The sequence below is a fragment of the Macaca nemestrina genome, chromosome 8 (genome assembly GCF_043159975.1).
Source record: "Macaca nemestrina isolate mMacNem1 chromosome 8, mMacNem.hap1, whole genome shotgun sequence".
Taxonomy (NCBI): Eukaryota; Metazoa; Chordata; class Mammalia; order Primates; family Cercopithecidae; genus Macaca; species Macaca nemestrina.
In genome coordinates, this window is record NC_092132.1 from 71,041,482 (window position 1) to 71,058,194 (window position 16,713).

A 16,713-nucleotide genomic window follows, 5' to 3' on the forward strand; every position below is an offset into this window, starting at 1 on the left:
ATTCATAAATGTCCCTCTGTCTCTTATGAAACTCTTTGTCTTAAACTCCACTTTTTCTGAAATTAATATAGCCATACCACCTTTCTTGCTATACACCTGGTATATCGCTTTCCATACTTTTATGTTCAGTTTATACATGTTTAAAGTACATCTCATAGATAGCGCATACTTGTGTCTTCCATTCTTATCTAATCTGATCTCTGACCTTCAATTGGAACATTTTACATTTAATGCTATTTGCATTTACATATCATGCAATTACCGCCTTGGTGTGTTTAAGTCTACCACCTTGCTATGTGTTTTCCATTTGTCCTTTCTATTTGTTTTGTTGCTTATTTCATTGGCATTTTATTTCTATGTGTTTCTTAGGGATTTTTAAAATTTGCTTTTAGTGTTCCTCCAGAGCTAACAATGTGTTATCAGAGTTTACTCAGTGTCAAAATTGCACTACTTCACCCTTGACACTACTTCCTTCCTCACACTTCCCACCTGATACTTTTCATTTGGCACATCTGTTCTCACACTTCATTCTTTACATATCACTAACCTAATAGCTTTACAGTAGTATAATTCCATTAATCCACGTCCCCCAACCTTTGTGCTTTTTTTCATATATTTACTTCTACATGTATTATAGAGCCCAGAAATTTACATTTTACATAATAATGCTATTATTCTTGTTCTAAACAGTTACCTTTTTAAGGAAATTACGAGGCAATAAAAGTCTTTATATATACCCATTATTCGACATTGCTGGCACTCCTTTTCTTTCCCCTCTCTGTGGATTTGGTTTCCATTTTGTATCATTCTCCATCAGCCTGAAAAAGGCCTTTAGCATTTTTTGGTTTTGCAGGGGTCTGCTGGATCCAACTTCTCTCGGCTTCAATTTACATGAAATCAAGTGTCTTAAAAACCCAACTTTTTAAGGGGCATTTTCTCTGGATACAAAATTTTGAATTGGCAGGATTCCCTCACCACACCTTCCCACCCCATCAGCACTTTGAAAGACATTTTCATTGTTGTCTGCATTCCATGATTTCTGGTAAGTCAGCACACATTCTTATCATCATTCTCTTGTGTATATCTTTTTTTTCCCCCTGACTGCTTTCAAGGTTTTTTGTTTTCCGTGGTCTGACAATGATATGTCTAGGCGAGACTTTCTTGGCATTTATCTTTCACTGAGTTCAATGATTTTCTTGGATGAGCAAGTAAATGTTTTTTCATCAAATTTGGGAAAATATGGGATGAAATATATATATACACACACGCACATATTTCCTGCCCCATTCTTTATTCTCTTTTTAGAACTCCCATAATACATATATTAGACCAGTTGATATTTTCCACATGTTCCTGAGGTTCTGTTTATCTTTCTTTTGCCATATTCCATCTGCTGTGAAGCCCATCCAGTGAATTTTTCACTTAGATAATTTTCTAAAATTTCCATTTGGTTTCTTTTAATGGTTTTAATTTCTCTCCCATGATTTTCTGTCAATTCAATCAGACATTTTCTTTTAATTATATAAATATATATTGTCTGTTAGCTGCTTTAAAGTATTTGCTAAATCCAACATTTAGGTCATATCTATTTATTACTTTTTTCAACTATAGTCCTGTAACTTAGCTTATCTAGTAATTTTCTACTGTGTCCTGGACATTGTTAGTGATACCTTATAGAGACTCTGGATTCTGTTATCTTCTTTCGGAAGCATGTTGATTCTTGTTCTAGTAGGCAGTCCAGTTACTGGCTAGTCACCTTTAAATTGTGTACGTCTTGTCCTGTGCTTTGTTATGGAGGGCACGTAGAAGTCCAAGATGTTTCCCAAAAACCTCTGACTAGGCCTCTGACTTGGCAGAAATCAACCCCCAGAATATGTCTCCCTTGCAGATCTTGTCATGACTTGGTTTCAGGCTTTTTTAGGATGGGTGCAGAGCTGTGGTCTTCAACTGGAGATGATTTTCCTCCCCTGGTGACATTTGGCAATATCTGAAGACATTTTGAGTTGCCACAAGTGGGGTGGGGGGCACTACAGGTATTTAGGAGGTAAAGGCCAAGGAAGCCGGTAAACATCCTACAACACACAGGATAGCTCCACACAACAAAGAATTATCTGGTTTACAGTATCAATAGGGCCAAGACTGAAAAATGCTGGTAAGCCTTACTCCATGCCATGGTCCTTACTCCTGACTAGGGGATTAACAAGGTGCTAATGAGGCCCTCCTCTCTACCTGAAAGGAACCTCCAGTGATTTTCAGCACTGCTTGATGTCTAACATCTCTCGTAAACTGCTCTCTGATAGGCCTCGTGTAGTCTTGCTCTGCAGATGCTATTTCTTGATGGGAAAGTTTATAACATCACGTTGCAAGGGAATGAGCAGAGCAATAAGAATTTTTACAATGCAGCCACTTCTGCTTTTAGAGCTAATCATTTTTAGTTCATATCATTTTCATAATGCAAACCTTCATTTTCTTTTGAGCACTGAATTTAATGTAGGCTCTTGAAAACCTGTCCTCATTATATTTTTATGACATGTATTTGGCAATGTTTACAAGTAATTTTGTTGAGTATCAGATTCTTAAATTCAAAAGGTAGTTTAATCTGAAGATACCAAAAGCTATACTTATACATGCTGGCCATACATCTGAAATTTTACTTTGTTAAAAATTAACTTACATACATGGATGTGAATATTGTTTCTGGCACGGAAACCTGACCCTTTCATTATGTTTCACTAAGATCTTTATATTTTTACCCATACTATTGGCTCTCCTACTAAGGGATTTTAATGATAGCACTTTGTAAATAAGGAATCAATGCATAAGGAATAAAGTAAAAGACTGAAGACAAAAACTTGTAACTTTCCCAAAGGAGTTTTATGACAAGGTAATGTGAATGAAATAGATACACGACCCTACTTGAATCAAAGAGTATATCAAGGCCCACCGCAGGCATGTTTTGTCTCAAGTGCTACAGAGCTGCTCTACCCCACTGCCTTCTCACCAATGCCAATCTCTCCTCCCTCCTAACAGTCAGGCCCCAACTTAGGTGCAATCAATAAAGGATACTGCTGTCATCCATCCACTGTCTTTCTAATCCATAAACGGAGTTCTTTCATTCCCTCTCTTCATTTTCACAATGTACTACATAATTAAAACTACTATCCTCACACTAGAAATTACACTTCCTCACTTTGTTTGGAATCTACTACCCCACCTAGTAAAACAACTGTTCTGGAGTATTAAAAAATCAAGACATTCTGATATGGGTAAGCAGAGATCAAGTAAACGGACCAATAGGCATAAACAATATGATGGTTATATCTGAATACTAATTTATGTATTGCATTAATTTGACCTTCATGTCTTTACCATATTGTTTTTCTTTTCTGAGCAGACTACGAAGTTAGATATTCGGGTGACTTTCCACAAGTATTCAGTATTGTTTCCCTTTGGTCTTGTTTGTAAATTCAAGGAAAACAATGCCAATTAGATTTGCATTTACTTTGCTTTGTTCAGTGTAAAATGAAAGTACTCAATTTCTACTTGATTAGAATGGCTAAGCCTACCAAGCTAGAAATGTGGAAGGTAATTTGAATATTCATAATCCATACTCAATAAAAGAAAATTAGCTATGTCAAAAATATACATAAATATGAGTAATAATTGAAACCCAGTAAACATGTAAGAAAACTATTTTGCAAAGATAAATACTCAGTGTTCATCATTTTCATGCTCTCCCATGGTAGGTGGCTGCCTGCAAAAGAGCTGTATTAATGAGCAGGATCAATTTGTTTTTGTTTTTGTTTTTTGAGAGATCCATGTTACTCTTTAGGCTGCCATTCATTTTAAGTGTGTATATTTAAATGAAGCAAGAGTCAGCAATTTTGTTATAAGGAAAATATGGCATCCTATAGCTAAGTATATCTTGAATACCTAACCTCTGCTTATTTTACCCTTTTAATTACCACATGATGCTTTGATTTTAAATGAAACAAAATATCTGTTTTCCAAAAAAGATTACAAAATGAGTACTTTGTTTTAGGGTTCATATTTATTTTCCAAATACTTTTATTGATCTTACAGAATAGTGTCTTGGTCTCTCTATTGCATTCAACAACACCAAAAATCTACAACGCTGGTGTCAACAGCAATAATTACTAAAAATTGAGCAAGCAATTTACAACTATCTGCAATTATGGAAAATGGATTCAAAAGGCATCTGTCGCAATAACAATAGTATTTATGTGTGTTAAGACACAAAAAGCCAACATAACTTTAGTACCTCAGGCATTTTTCTAATTGTGATATGTATACAAATTTTGGAAATTGAGGAGTACATTGACCAGTCACCAATAATCATGAAAAAGAAAATACATATAAGTGCCTATTTAGCTAATAATGTGTTTAACTCTAGCTTGACATTGTGTGATACTGTAATCCCTTACAAAGCATTAGAAATCAGTCACATTTGCCTCAAGCTTTTTTTTTTAAACAGAAGAATAATCTGATGAAGATGCCCTTATTCCAGAAACTGAGGTCATTACTATCTTTGCTCGAAACATTTTAGAAGAGTTGGTGAACAAAAAGAACACCCAATCTTAGTCTACTGGATGAACAGCGACATCTAGTGGTCATTGTATCCCTAAACAAACGCCTTAAAAGCATAAACTCAAGTATCCATGAAATACGTGAAATTGCCACTATCTTTAATGTATTTCCAAAGAAACTGTAGAAGGAAATTATAAACACATTCTATAAAGATTCCCTATGATTCAGGAATAATATAAATTGAAGGCAAAGTTAACCATGGACTTCTAATTTTTATTAACAACCTTTTCACAGGTAAATATCCTTCAGAGATTTTTATAAAAATCCAATTTTTATTTCTTCACGACTCAGTTCTTGTTTCTAACAGAGTGACATAAAGAACTCAAACACTATGAACTAATGAATAATAAGTTCTATGGCTCTTATGAGTACATGGATTGGTATGTACCAGCAACAGATTCAGACACTCCATGATGACACACTAATGTGCAAATTTAAAATGTTACTACTTAAAAAGCTGCTACTCAATTATTGTCTGATTGAGTTTACTCTGGAGGTCTTAGTAATCTTTTGTAAATCGGGAACATATAGTTCATCAAGGTTTTCTAATATAACTAGGTCACGAAATGGAATTACAGTCCATCAAAATAGAATTAAAGAATCATTTTACCACCAAAAAGTCATTGCTTCCTAGGCATGCGCCTTTCCTATTAATGATAAAGTTAGTACATTCTTTGGCTACTGTTGTTCACAGGGACCTCGGCACATCATCTCTATGCCTGCTACCCACCAGACACCACAAATGGCTCCTAAGGCCTTCACGGCCAGCTCCAGGGTGCCTTCTTGTGACCATGAAAGACTTTTTCTGAGCACAAACCATTTGCTGCAGTTCCGTGGTTATTCATGGAACACACTGGGACTATCCCTTCCAGATGAACTGAGGTATCCTCCCCAAATCCCTTAAACATACATGAATGAATACAGGTATGCATCACTATCTATCCTTTTAATTCATCTTCCCTAGATTAACTGCCAAGTGCTAAGACTAGACTTTTCTAACAAGTTTTTGTTAATATCATAAACAGATGAAAGATCTGGACAACAATTTTTGTGTTAACACACCAGCCTCCCTAAATGAAGAATGAACATATTTGGTGCTCCCAGGTCATCAAAATACCCACTACCCAGCCATATGACATGCTAGTGATTAGCTGGGACATTCACATAAATGCCACTTACGTGCACGAAGAGGGCTATAGAGGCCACCCTTTCTACCTCCCACTGGACATGACCATCCAGAGGAATGGTATCTCACAGGCACCATCTAAAACAGTAAGGAACCATTACCACTTGGTAATTCAAATTGCGGACCATCTGAAATGGTAAGGAATCATCTTAATATCACTTAAGACTTTTACATAAAAGCTAGGCAGATGTGTTCCAATGAGCATCACATTTCCAAGTATATAAGCACTTAATCTTACTAAAGCAATGTGTGTGATTCATAAGCATTTAAAATTAACGCTGATGTCAAATGAGATGCTATACATATAAAGCCTGGGGTTCTCTCCAGCCCACTATCCCCAGTGATTCCCTAGTCCTCTCCTAAGAGTTCTCAATTACAGGAGTGTATGTGTGGGCAGTGGCCACAAGTAACTAAATGTGAGGTTTACCAATGGGACAGACAGTCATGAATTTTGGAGGCACCCAAAGTTTACTTTCTATTGCTCTACCCTATACAGACTTCATTCTCTCATTTTTCCTTCTCTTATCTCTTTGCCTTCCTATCTCTGCCTGGAGCTGGCAGTCGTTGAATGAAGCAATTTTGTGTCCTATTGCTATCTGAACCCCTGTATTGTGTAACAAAGATGACTTCTGAATTTTAGGAAAAAATACTGTTAACTACTCAATAAGACAGACTCAGAGAGCTATCAGCAATCATAAGGTCTAGCTAAATGCTTGGATGAGCTGCCACCATAAGATCCCAACAAACCTAGAAATAATTTGGTCTGGGTCTAAATGCTAATATCATGCTGCCAAGCCTCTTTCTGAAAAGCATAAAAGCAAAATATCCCACTCCTGCAAGCAAACCAACCACAAGGGTCGTGCCAAGAACTTTTGGGGCCCTTTTCTTGGCCACCCGGAATGCTGTTGGCAGCACTGCAGAGATTAATATATTGTTGACATGTCCTAAAACCTTGTTAAATGTTTTTCTCTTCAAGACACGCTCGTAATAGGTTTCCAAGTTTGGTCGCTTTCCGTTTCCCCAGTTTCTCCTTGCAAACCCCAGGAACTTCAGTCGATGCAATGTGACAGCAAGTGAGACGTCTGCCAGGGTGAAGGATTCACCGCAGAGCCAAGGTTGCTGGCCCTCTTCTAATTAGAGAAAGGGACATAGAGAATTAGAGGCAAGCACTCTACAGACAGACTCCAGCTGGTATCAGTGGTCTCAGCCTTAAGAGTGAGTGTGGGTATACCAAAAGATGAAGGCCATTATGTATTTATTTTCTTGACAGCCACACTCAGAGAGTAATTTCATGCTTTAAAAAAAAAAAAAAAAAAGTCCATGCAAATGTATCCTAGGCCAAAGGAGACTTGCTTGACGTCTGTCAGCCATCCAGGTCCCTATGTAAGACTGCAGCCACTTGAGCTTATCACTTTGTAAAGGACACTAAGGGGATGGGAGCCTCCAAGTTGGTTAAAAGACACTTCCTTCTTGTTTATAAACACAGTTCTGCTTTAGAGAAATTCATAAAGCTGAGTCTGAAACATCACTCAGTGGCTACTGCTCTTAGTCACTTAAAGCAGAAGAGCTTTTGTGACAGGTAACAGTCTTCAACTCTAGTCAGAGTAGCATAAATGGCCCACGTGTATACACCTATGTCTTAACCTTGAAGCCAGTTCACTGGCACGTGCATGCTTACCAGCCAGTTTACAGATGCCCATGTGCTGGCCCCCTTATTACACTTTAGATTGGAGGCTGTTTCCCTGCCTAAGGAAAAAACTAGAGGGAACATTCAAGCAATTACTCAAGTTATTCAACCAAACTAATTACTATAATTACAAATCTGTAAAACAGTTAGATAAAAATCTCCCAAGCATAATTGAAATTATGCAGAAAAATCCTTCATGTAAATGCAGACTACTTCATGTAGGTGAGTTACAATTAGACACCTGGTTTTTTCTGGGTGCAATATCATTGTTGCTATCACAATTAAAACTGCCCATGAATAACAATAATGAAAAGCAGATTACAGAACGTTTTTGGTGAGACCTAAGAATGTTCCCATGAATGATACTGATGTCGAAAAGAGAAAAAGAATACAAATGAGAACCTACCTGGGGTTTCTTCATTTCTTCTTTGCAATTCAGTTTCAACCTGATCCAAGACTTTCTCCAACTCATCAAGAATTTTCTTCAAATACTTGACATTGTCATGATCGAGTAGCTTTGACTAATCAACCACCAAAAAATAAAATAAAATAAAATAAAATAAAATAAAATAAAACAAAACAGATTATTTACACCTTTAAAAAAAATAAATCTAGGTAAAGCAAAGCAGATACAAACTCTTACAGAGTTCAGCCTGTTTATTTTAGACAACAGGAAGAAACAGAAAAACTCAGGAAAAAAAAAAAGAGCTAAGTTGAAAGGAAATATCCCATCTCTGAAAATGCCGCAGGAGCAGACCCACCACTCACTGGCAGCTCCTATGAGGCCAGGTGACCCGAGAAGGCAAAGAATGGGAGGGACATGAAGAGCTGTCTGCCAAGCCCAACTCAGGAAAAGAATTGCAGCAGCTGTAATTGAAAGAGCAGCTGAAAGGTCAGGGATGAGAAAGAAGTCCGAGTAAAGGAGTTAAAGGGTGAGTGGAGAATCAGTCAAGTGACTGTGAGTGCAGGTGTTTCTTCTGAGGAGCTCGTTTAGCTAAGATAGGATAAAGGAAGGTGGGAAGTTGGGGAAGGTTGGGAGTGCTGCCATTTTCTACACTTTTAATATGAGAGAAGCTTGCATGTGTTGCTGGGCTCAGGGAAGGAATCAACAGAAGAAAGGCTGACCATAAAGCATGCTCCTCAGGGGGCAAAGCGAGTCAGTGTGACACATGGAGGGATGTAGGTCTAGTGAGGACTTCCAGTGGTGGAATACCTGAAATGACAGATTCTAGAATATGTTATGAACTTCCTTTGTATTTCATAACTTTTTTGGCAACTAGCATGCTCAATATCTGTTTGTTAAGCACTTGTCATCAAGTTTGAATATCAAGTCTAATAAAAAGTTCTTTCTAATAGGAGAACATAAGCCAAAGGTAACATGTGTACTAGTAAATTGCAATATTTAAAAGACAATATTCTAGAAATAGCGGTACTTTACAAAAAGTAGAACATTTACTCCATGCAGTGTGTGTCAACTGAGGACAGCTGATTGACTTACTTTAAGTCGTTTCTGTTTTGCAATGTATGCTTCTTGTAAATCTGGGTTTTCTTCAGCAAGTTTCTTCAGCTCAGACTCTGTGTTTCCAATTTGGCCTGATAATAAAAACATTTTGGAAACAGAAAATTACTTTCTCCCTTCTACACCAGAAACAAGAAGCAGAGAAACTCAATGGCAAGAGCATGAGCTCTGGGGCTCATGCCCTGCTCCTCTGCCTTGGGCTTACCCTGTCTGTGCCTCAGTTTCCTCATCTTTCAAATGGAACCATAAGAGTATCTGCCATGCAGGGTGAAGACTAAATGAGAAGCTTCATGGGAAGCACTTAGAGCAAGGCCCAGCACTTTAGAATGCTCAGTGCAGGCTTGCTGCTCTGCCTTCCTCTACCTTTCAAGCTTTCTATAATGAACTCCTATATGAAGGGAGGAAAAAGGCTTATTTTAAAAAAATATTGACTGTAGGTCATAGAATTATACTCAAAACTCTTGTTTCACATCCTATAAAGGGTACTTATGAAGAGGAGGAGGAGGAATAAGAGGAAAGAGAAGCAGGAAGAGAGGGCAGTGGAGAAGGAAAAGGAAAAGAAGGGAGAAAAAGGAAGTGGTGACAAGGAAGGAAGGGAGAGAAGAGGAGAGGAAAAGGACGGGTATCAAAAAAGAAAAAAAGAATAATAATAATAATAAAGGTGAGTATCATATAATGGGGAAACATGGTTTCTGGATTTAGAAGATCTGAGTTTGAGTGTTTCTGATCAACATTTCCAAAGTGTGACCACTGCCACCATCTTTTCCCTTCTTATCCCCAATTATCTGTGCTATAAAGCACACCTCCTGCTCCACAGATCATGCACTGACTCTATCCTCATGACAGGAGGAAGGCAGAAAGCTGGATGTCACAACTCAATCCCAATAAATCTCCAATCACTGAACATAGAGACAGAGTAATAGTTAGACACCCTCTAGTCCAGTTTGCTCACATAACGAAACAATTAAGGACCAGAAACATGAACTCAACTGCCCATAATCCTAGGCAGATCCCAGCTTTTCAGATTCTTAGTCCATCTGTTCATGAGAATATGTTATATTCTTTACTTTTCCATAATTCACTCTTTTGAGTTTTACCCAAGCTTGGTCCTAAAAGCCAAGAGTTGATAAATCAGGTCCTATAGACAATAAATGTCCAACTGAGCAAGTGAAGCACAGATTAATGCGACTCGTTCATGGATCGATTCATAACATGCACATCCATGAAGCAAACTCAACAACGCTATTCCCAATTTTCTTTTAGTGACCATGAGACATGCTAGGTCTCAGAATGAATTAAAAGAAAGTGTCAGACAGAATTCCAGGTCTTTAAAATGTTTACATACTACGAATCCTTGTAGTTGCATAAGCCGGGATCATGGAGTCCACAGTTAACTCAGGATGTAAAATGCAGCCATGTGTATAGGCATCCATTGGCAAGGAGTCAAGCAGCTCTCGGTAATGTTGTACCCGTGGGTAATACATGCTTCCTTTATCAGGCATTAATCTGGGTGTTCTTTCTAAAATACGCACATACAAATATTGAAGAAAATGTTACAAATGAGTTGTTACCCTCAAAAGCAAAACAAAAACACTAACCACTCATCATTAACATTTTCAACATATCTGTATATTCAAAGAACGTTGTCTCCTCGCCGCAGACATTCAAAGTTTGAAATGGCCTGATGCACCAGACAAGATCCCAAACTATAATCACACTGGTATTCTCTCATTTCTCCACCTTGCAAACTGCACTCAGCCTTCAAGGCCCAATTATTTATGCCATTTATTCCATGAAGCATTCCCTAACCTCCTACAACTGCCAACATCTGACTGGCTCACATGTGCCTTCTTCTATACATCCATAACACATTATACACACTCTATTACAGCCCTTATCACACTGTAATTCATTGCATCTTTTTACCCCATGACTGTCTTCAGGGAAAGGAACCTGCATTCCAGAGTCTAGCACAGTTCTCCACACACTTAAGGCCCTCAAAGTTTGGTTAATTGAATGAGGACTCATTATGGGAAGATAATCACGGGTTACTCTTTTCTAGGTGCCAACCAACATCAAGAGTGACCCTACTGACACATGTGAATGTGAAATGACAGTCTATATGGAACAGGAAAGGCCTTTGCTCAAATATCACAGGTGCACTTTCCCCAGGAATTTCTAACAATTATCTCTAGAAAGTGGGTTCTACATACATCCTTATTTGCTAGTTAAAATCCAGACTGTAGAGTCCTTGAGGGCAGGGACCATGTACTGCTCTCTGTTAAATCCCCAGTGCCCAGTATAATGTTTGACATGTAGTAGGTGTTTAATAAATTATAATGAATACATTCCAAAATTTCCAGTTATTACATAGATTACTTGAGCTGGAGAAGCGCTGCAGTAGTTAACACGTATACTGTGAAACAAGGGCTGAAAATTTCTCACAAGATCCCACAGCTAATTAGAAGCAGAGCTAGAACTACAGTCATCTGATTCCTAATGTAATGTTCTCTTTGATTATACCATCATAACATCTTCAAAGGATTTTAATTTCAGAGACTATCCAAAAAGAATAAAGTGAAGGATACAACCCAAAGGTCAGGACTATGTCCCTTCAGAATCTCTTCCTACCCTCTGGCTCTCAAACTGTCCCTAAAAAATGTCAGGTCTAATAACTATCACAATTTCAAAGTATTAAGATATCTGCAATAACTTAACCATGAACATATCTGTGATTTCCATTGGATTTCAAAGCCGCAGGCACTCCTGATATTGCCATGGATTGTGCCTACATTGCCAATGGAAGGAAATAATTGCTTTAAATATTAGAGCTACAATTATTCCCCATCCAAGATCTCAAATATCCTGAATTCTATTCATAAACCCCTAAGGGCGACAGTTCTCACACTATGGTCTGAGGATCCCTGGGTTTTCCTAAAACACATTTGGGGGATTTACAAAGTCAAGATGTTTTTATGGAAATACTAAGACATTAATTACTTTTTCACTCTTACTGTCTCTCTCAAGCATACAGTAGAAGTTTCCAGAGGCTACAGGAAACACGACACTATCACTCTGACAGCTAGTGGGATTGTGCTTAAGTAGGCTAATAGTTTAAGTTTTCTCAGTTTTGCTTTCTAAATGGTAAATATTGATAGCCATGATCCACATTAAAAAAATGCTCTCTCATGTCCTCAAAGACAAAGGGGTGTAGAGACCAAGAAGTTTAAGAACTAATGCTTTAGGGGTCCAAGAACCTCAGGCTAATAATCATAAATAGTACATTTTCAAACGCTTCCCAAAAGGTCAAAGTAATGGCTGGTGGCTCTGGCTGCTTTCTGGTGCCAGGCCCTGGGGCTTCTCTCCAGAACAGCATACCATTTCCTTCCTAGAAAAGTGAATGAGAACAGGAAAAACAATGCCTAATTGCTTTCTGGGGAAGATCCATCAGGCCAAGCCCAAATTCTTCAAGGAGGACAAATGTTTAAATCCATGAAAATAATTTTCTTGTACTCAGTGTGCCGTTACTATCTAACCATTTCCTGAAGCACTCTGTCAGAGCACCCACTGAACCCAAGTTATCTTCCCATCTTTCTTTCTTCATTAGTGTCAACCATGCCCTGTCCAGTATCACAGGGGCACTGTGCTGCCATCCTCCTCCTCAAACCGAAGCACAGCAGTATCTACTGCTTCTGATAAAAGAATTTTTCAAAGGACAACTGGGAATTTCCTTTGAATTATAGAGGAGATCTTCCCTCTCAATCCCATCCTATTTTATTTTCCAGTCCTTCCGTAAAGCACCTTTATCAAAATACTAAAAGCAAGAATTTTTTTCTCAGTAATCTACCTCAACCAGGAGTGGGAAAGCAACATAAGGCATACCGGGGCAGAATAGAGAATTACGGAGTTTTAAGAAGCAGGCAATGAGAGGAGGTGCCAGCACTGGGGAGTGGGATTGCAATAGTGGAAATCAGGCTTGGAATTAAGCTGGAAGAACAAATAAGTTGGCACAAGACCCGACTTTCTGGAAGAACTGAGTAGGGGACAAGTTTTATATTACACATAAATTTAGGCAGCAAATTATAAACCAGCAGATAGATATAAAGCAGAAAGATCTGATAAACAGCAGAGGAAACCAAAAGAAGCAAAAAATAAAATTAGAAAGAAACAATAAAAGCATTATGCAGCCATGTAATAGAGACAAACGGGTCTGTACATTCTCAAGTCCCTGTAATGCTGAGTAAAATAACAGTGGCTCTGAGCCTTTTTTTAAAAATTACATTTGGTTTTTCCCAAGAGTAAAAAAAATAAAAAGAAATTGGGGCTTAAAGGCATAAATTTTCATTATTTTACTAAATTCACTACTCTGGTTACCCATGTTTCCTAGCAAAGGCAGGAATGCCTTGTTTTCAAGAAAGACTCCCCTAGGTCTATTTGTATAATTTTCAAGTCTCCCTTACTAGCTCAATGGAAACAGATTATATTTCATTCCTCACTCTAGCCCTTTCCTGTTTATTTTACTTAGACTGTATAGTGATTGCATCAGTATATAATATGCATAACACAGCTGAACAATATTGTACCCTTCAACTAGTCACACACTAGGCTATTAAAAATATATAATAAGGGGCTGGGTGTGGTGGCTCATGCCTGCAATCCCAGCACTTTGGGAGGCCGAGGCGGGCAGATCACGAGCTCAGGAGATCAAGAGACCATCCCGGCCAACATGGTGAAACCCTATCTCTACTAAAATACAAAAAATTAGCCAGGTGTGGTGGTGCATGCCTGTAGTCCCAGCTACTCGGGAGGCTGAGGCAGGGGAATCCTTTGACCCTGCGAGGCAGATGTTGCAGTGAGCAGAGATCATGCCACTGCACTCCAGCCTGGAGACACAGCGAGACTGTCTCAAATATATAGAGATATATAAATATATATCTACATACACACACACACACACACAATAGTGTTAAACAATTAAGTTATGACCTGAGGCAAAAGATATGATTGCAAACTGATTACAATTCAATACTGTCATAACTCTGGAACTAGAAAGAGCAAATCTAAATACAGATGAGGAGGGAAAAAAAAAAAAAGACCTGGTGTCAAATTATATCAGTTCACTGTATGCATCCAGGATTTTGAGACAAATTTATAACATTATTGTCAATAAATTTTACGTTTAACTACTTTTAACTGGTATTATAGTTAAGACTTTTAACAGAAACATTTGTAATAATGGAAGCAAAAACTCCTTTATCAGACAGTTCCAATTCTCAGATACACATAATATAGAAAGAGGGCCTCTGAATTTTAATACCCTCCACTTGTCTGCTAAAATTGGACAAATCACAAAGAGAAAAAAATGTTACTCTTTAAAGCAACTTTTACTGACACAATAAAGACTGATATTCTTTTCCATGCCATATGGTATATTTTCTCCATACTTTGTGCTAATCTGCAATTTCAGTCTACGTGCTAAAAGGCCTATATTCAACTATACACAAGAGCCTTTTCTTGATGAACATAAAGATAAATGTTAATTGGTAATTCCTTAAATAACTATTTTTAATATAACAGTGACACCAGAATTAACATTCTTTTTAAATGTTACATTTGATGAAATTCAAATGTAATATTTAGATATATTTTATAGACAATATTATCTATAAATTTAGATATCCTAATAAGATTTATGTGATTTTAATATCATACTAGAATAGTTTATTTCCAAACTAAATTCTATTTCCTAAGAATAAATTATATACCTAGACATAAGACATGAACGTGATGTTCAAGGAACTGTTGTATTAAATTACAAAAATCCATTATTCTTGATTCCACGTTATCAGAGTTACTTGGTAGTAATACATATGTTCTAGTATTTTATAGTTATTTCATATATTTTTGATTAGTAGCCAAGTTAAATTTTATTTAAAGAGGTTATGAGTACAATAGCTAGATTGAAAAATCCATATTTGTGCATACATTCACCTTGTCCCATCCATTCTTCCTCAGTTTACCTAGTTTGCTTGCTCTCATACCTCATCTAGCTTTATCAGTTGCTTGCTGTAAAATAACTATTCTTCACCACATGCCCAGACTGAAAGAGGTATCATGTACATGAAAGAGTCTATAAAACTGGACAGAAATAGCACATGTATATGTTAAGAACAGATTTGGAATTATCACCAAATTTATAGAAAGACATTATCTTTGAAGACTAGCAAGCTTCTAATGATTTCGGATCTTTAAAATATCTCTGAAGTATCCCGGGACCCTACACCCAATTAATACCCAATAAATGGTTACTGAAAGAATAAATGAAGAGACAGCTCTTGGCCAGCTCTTAGTTTAGCAGCCATAACTGAATACTTCTAAATTTCTCATTTGACCCAAGTTTTGCCCTCAGGAACATCATTCATGTCTACACCATTCTTCCGTATGACTGCTTTCCAATAAAAAAAAAAATAATCAAACATAGCCATTATCCAACAGATATTCACTATTTCAGACTATGACTTGAAAAGGATTGCCTCAGCTATCAAACTACCAATTATTTAATGAACTATCCCAAAAGTACAAGGATATAAATATGTAACTATAAACACAAAAAAGTTGAGAAATGTCTCCAGATCAGCAAGTCATCATTTTTGGCATAATCCCCACTGGATCGATAACAGGGGACAGCAAATAACAGTGAAGGACATACTAGTTCACTACATTCTGTTCTTTAGAGGAATGGTTACACTTACAGTCTCCTGTCATGACCATGGGCAACTGCACACCTCATGAAATCCACCCACTTACTCTATCTCATCAACATTCCTCAAAGTTACATCCATAATTGGACAAAATGCCAACTATTCCAAACAGCTCAGAATGCAGAGAGTTACAACTCACCCTGTTCTCAATAAAATCTATAATTTTCAAAGAACCTGAAATCACACTAGTCATTTAACATTGGTAACTTACTATCTATTAACCAGGTGCCCTATTCTTTTGGAATGCAGTGGGTTTTTTAAATCAAAAGCCTGATACCCATTTTCCTCATACTCATTTTACATTTAGTCTTGTTAAACTTTATCTTATTTTTCCATTTTGTTGTATTTCCGTAAGAAATATTTTATAAGCTAGTCATCATTTTGACTATCTTTTCTGTCATTCACAAATGTAATCTTACTTCTTCTATGTCTTTATTCAAATCATTGACTTGTTAGGCTCAAGTCAAAACAGAAGCCTACAAGAACATTACAAGGGATTCCTGTCCAGGCTAACATCTCTTTCAATAATTCACTCATTTTAATCATTCAAAATATTTATTAAGCACCTATTAAACAGTCACTGTATAAGGCATTGGGGATAGTTTTTAATAAGATACACTGTTCCCAACCTCATGGTACATACAGTGGTGTATAATTCAAACATTTAAAATAAAGTATAAAAACAATTATAAGTAAAATGAGAGTCTACAGTTGAAGAGGTAATCTGGTATAAGAAATCTATAAATTAATATTCTTTAATATGGTACTTTATTCATCTGCAAATGTGCATTACAATCCTCTAGCTATATTTGCTCCTTTATTCCACAAGGGTATATGTAATGTAATCTCAAATGTTCTACTTAAATCAAGATATACTACATCTAGAACCACGCCTGGCACGCAACAGACAGTTTTTTAAAAGTGTTAGGGACATTCTCCAGCAGTGTAAAAC

At 37.1% G+C, this 16,713-nt stretch overlaps 1 protein-coding gene across 5 annotated transcripts in view; it reads right to left on the reverse strand.

The window, feature by feature from the left end:
- Positions 1-4,029: 4,029 nt before the first annotated feature.
- The window catches only part of LOC105483571 (ganglioside induced differentiation associated protein 1), a 44,991-nt gene continuing 32,307 nt past the window's right edge, over positions 4,030-16,713 (reverse strand). For all 5 annotated transcript variants that reach the window (XM_071068091.1, XM_011744461.3, XM_071068089.1 and 2 more), the window contains 4 exons: positions 10,346-10,519; positions 8,980-9,074; positions 7,888-8,002; positions 4,030-6,924 (listed from right to left, as the gene is read on the reverse strand). In XM_071068091.1, coding sequence (XP_070924192.1) covers positions 6,542-6,924; positions 7,888-8,002; positions 8,980-9,074; positions 10,346-10,502 — 750 coding nt within the window. In that variant the 5' untranslated portion in view covers positions 10,503-10,519 and the 3' untranslated portion in view covers positions 4,030-6,541. The remainder of the gene's footprint in view (positions 6,925-7,887; positions 8,003-8,979; positions 9,075-10,345; positions 10,520-16,713) is intronic.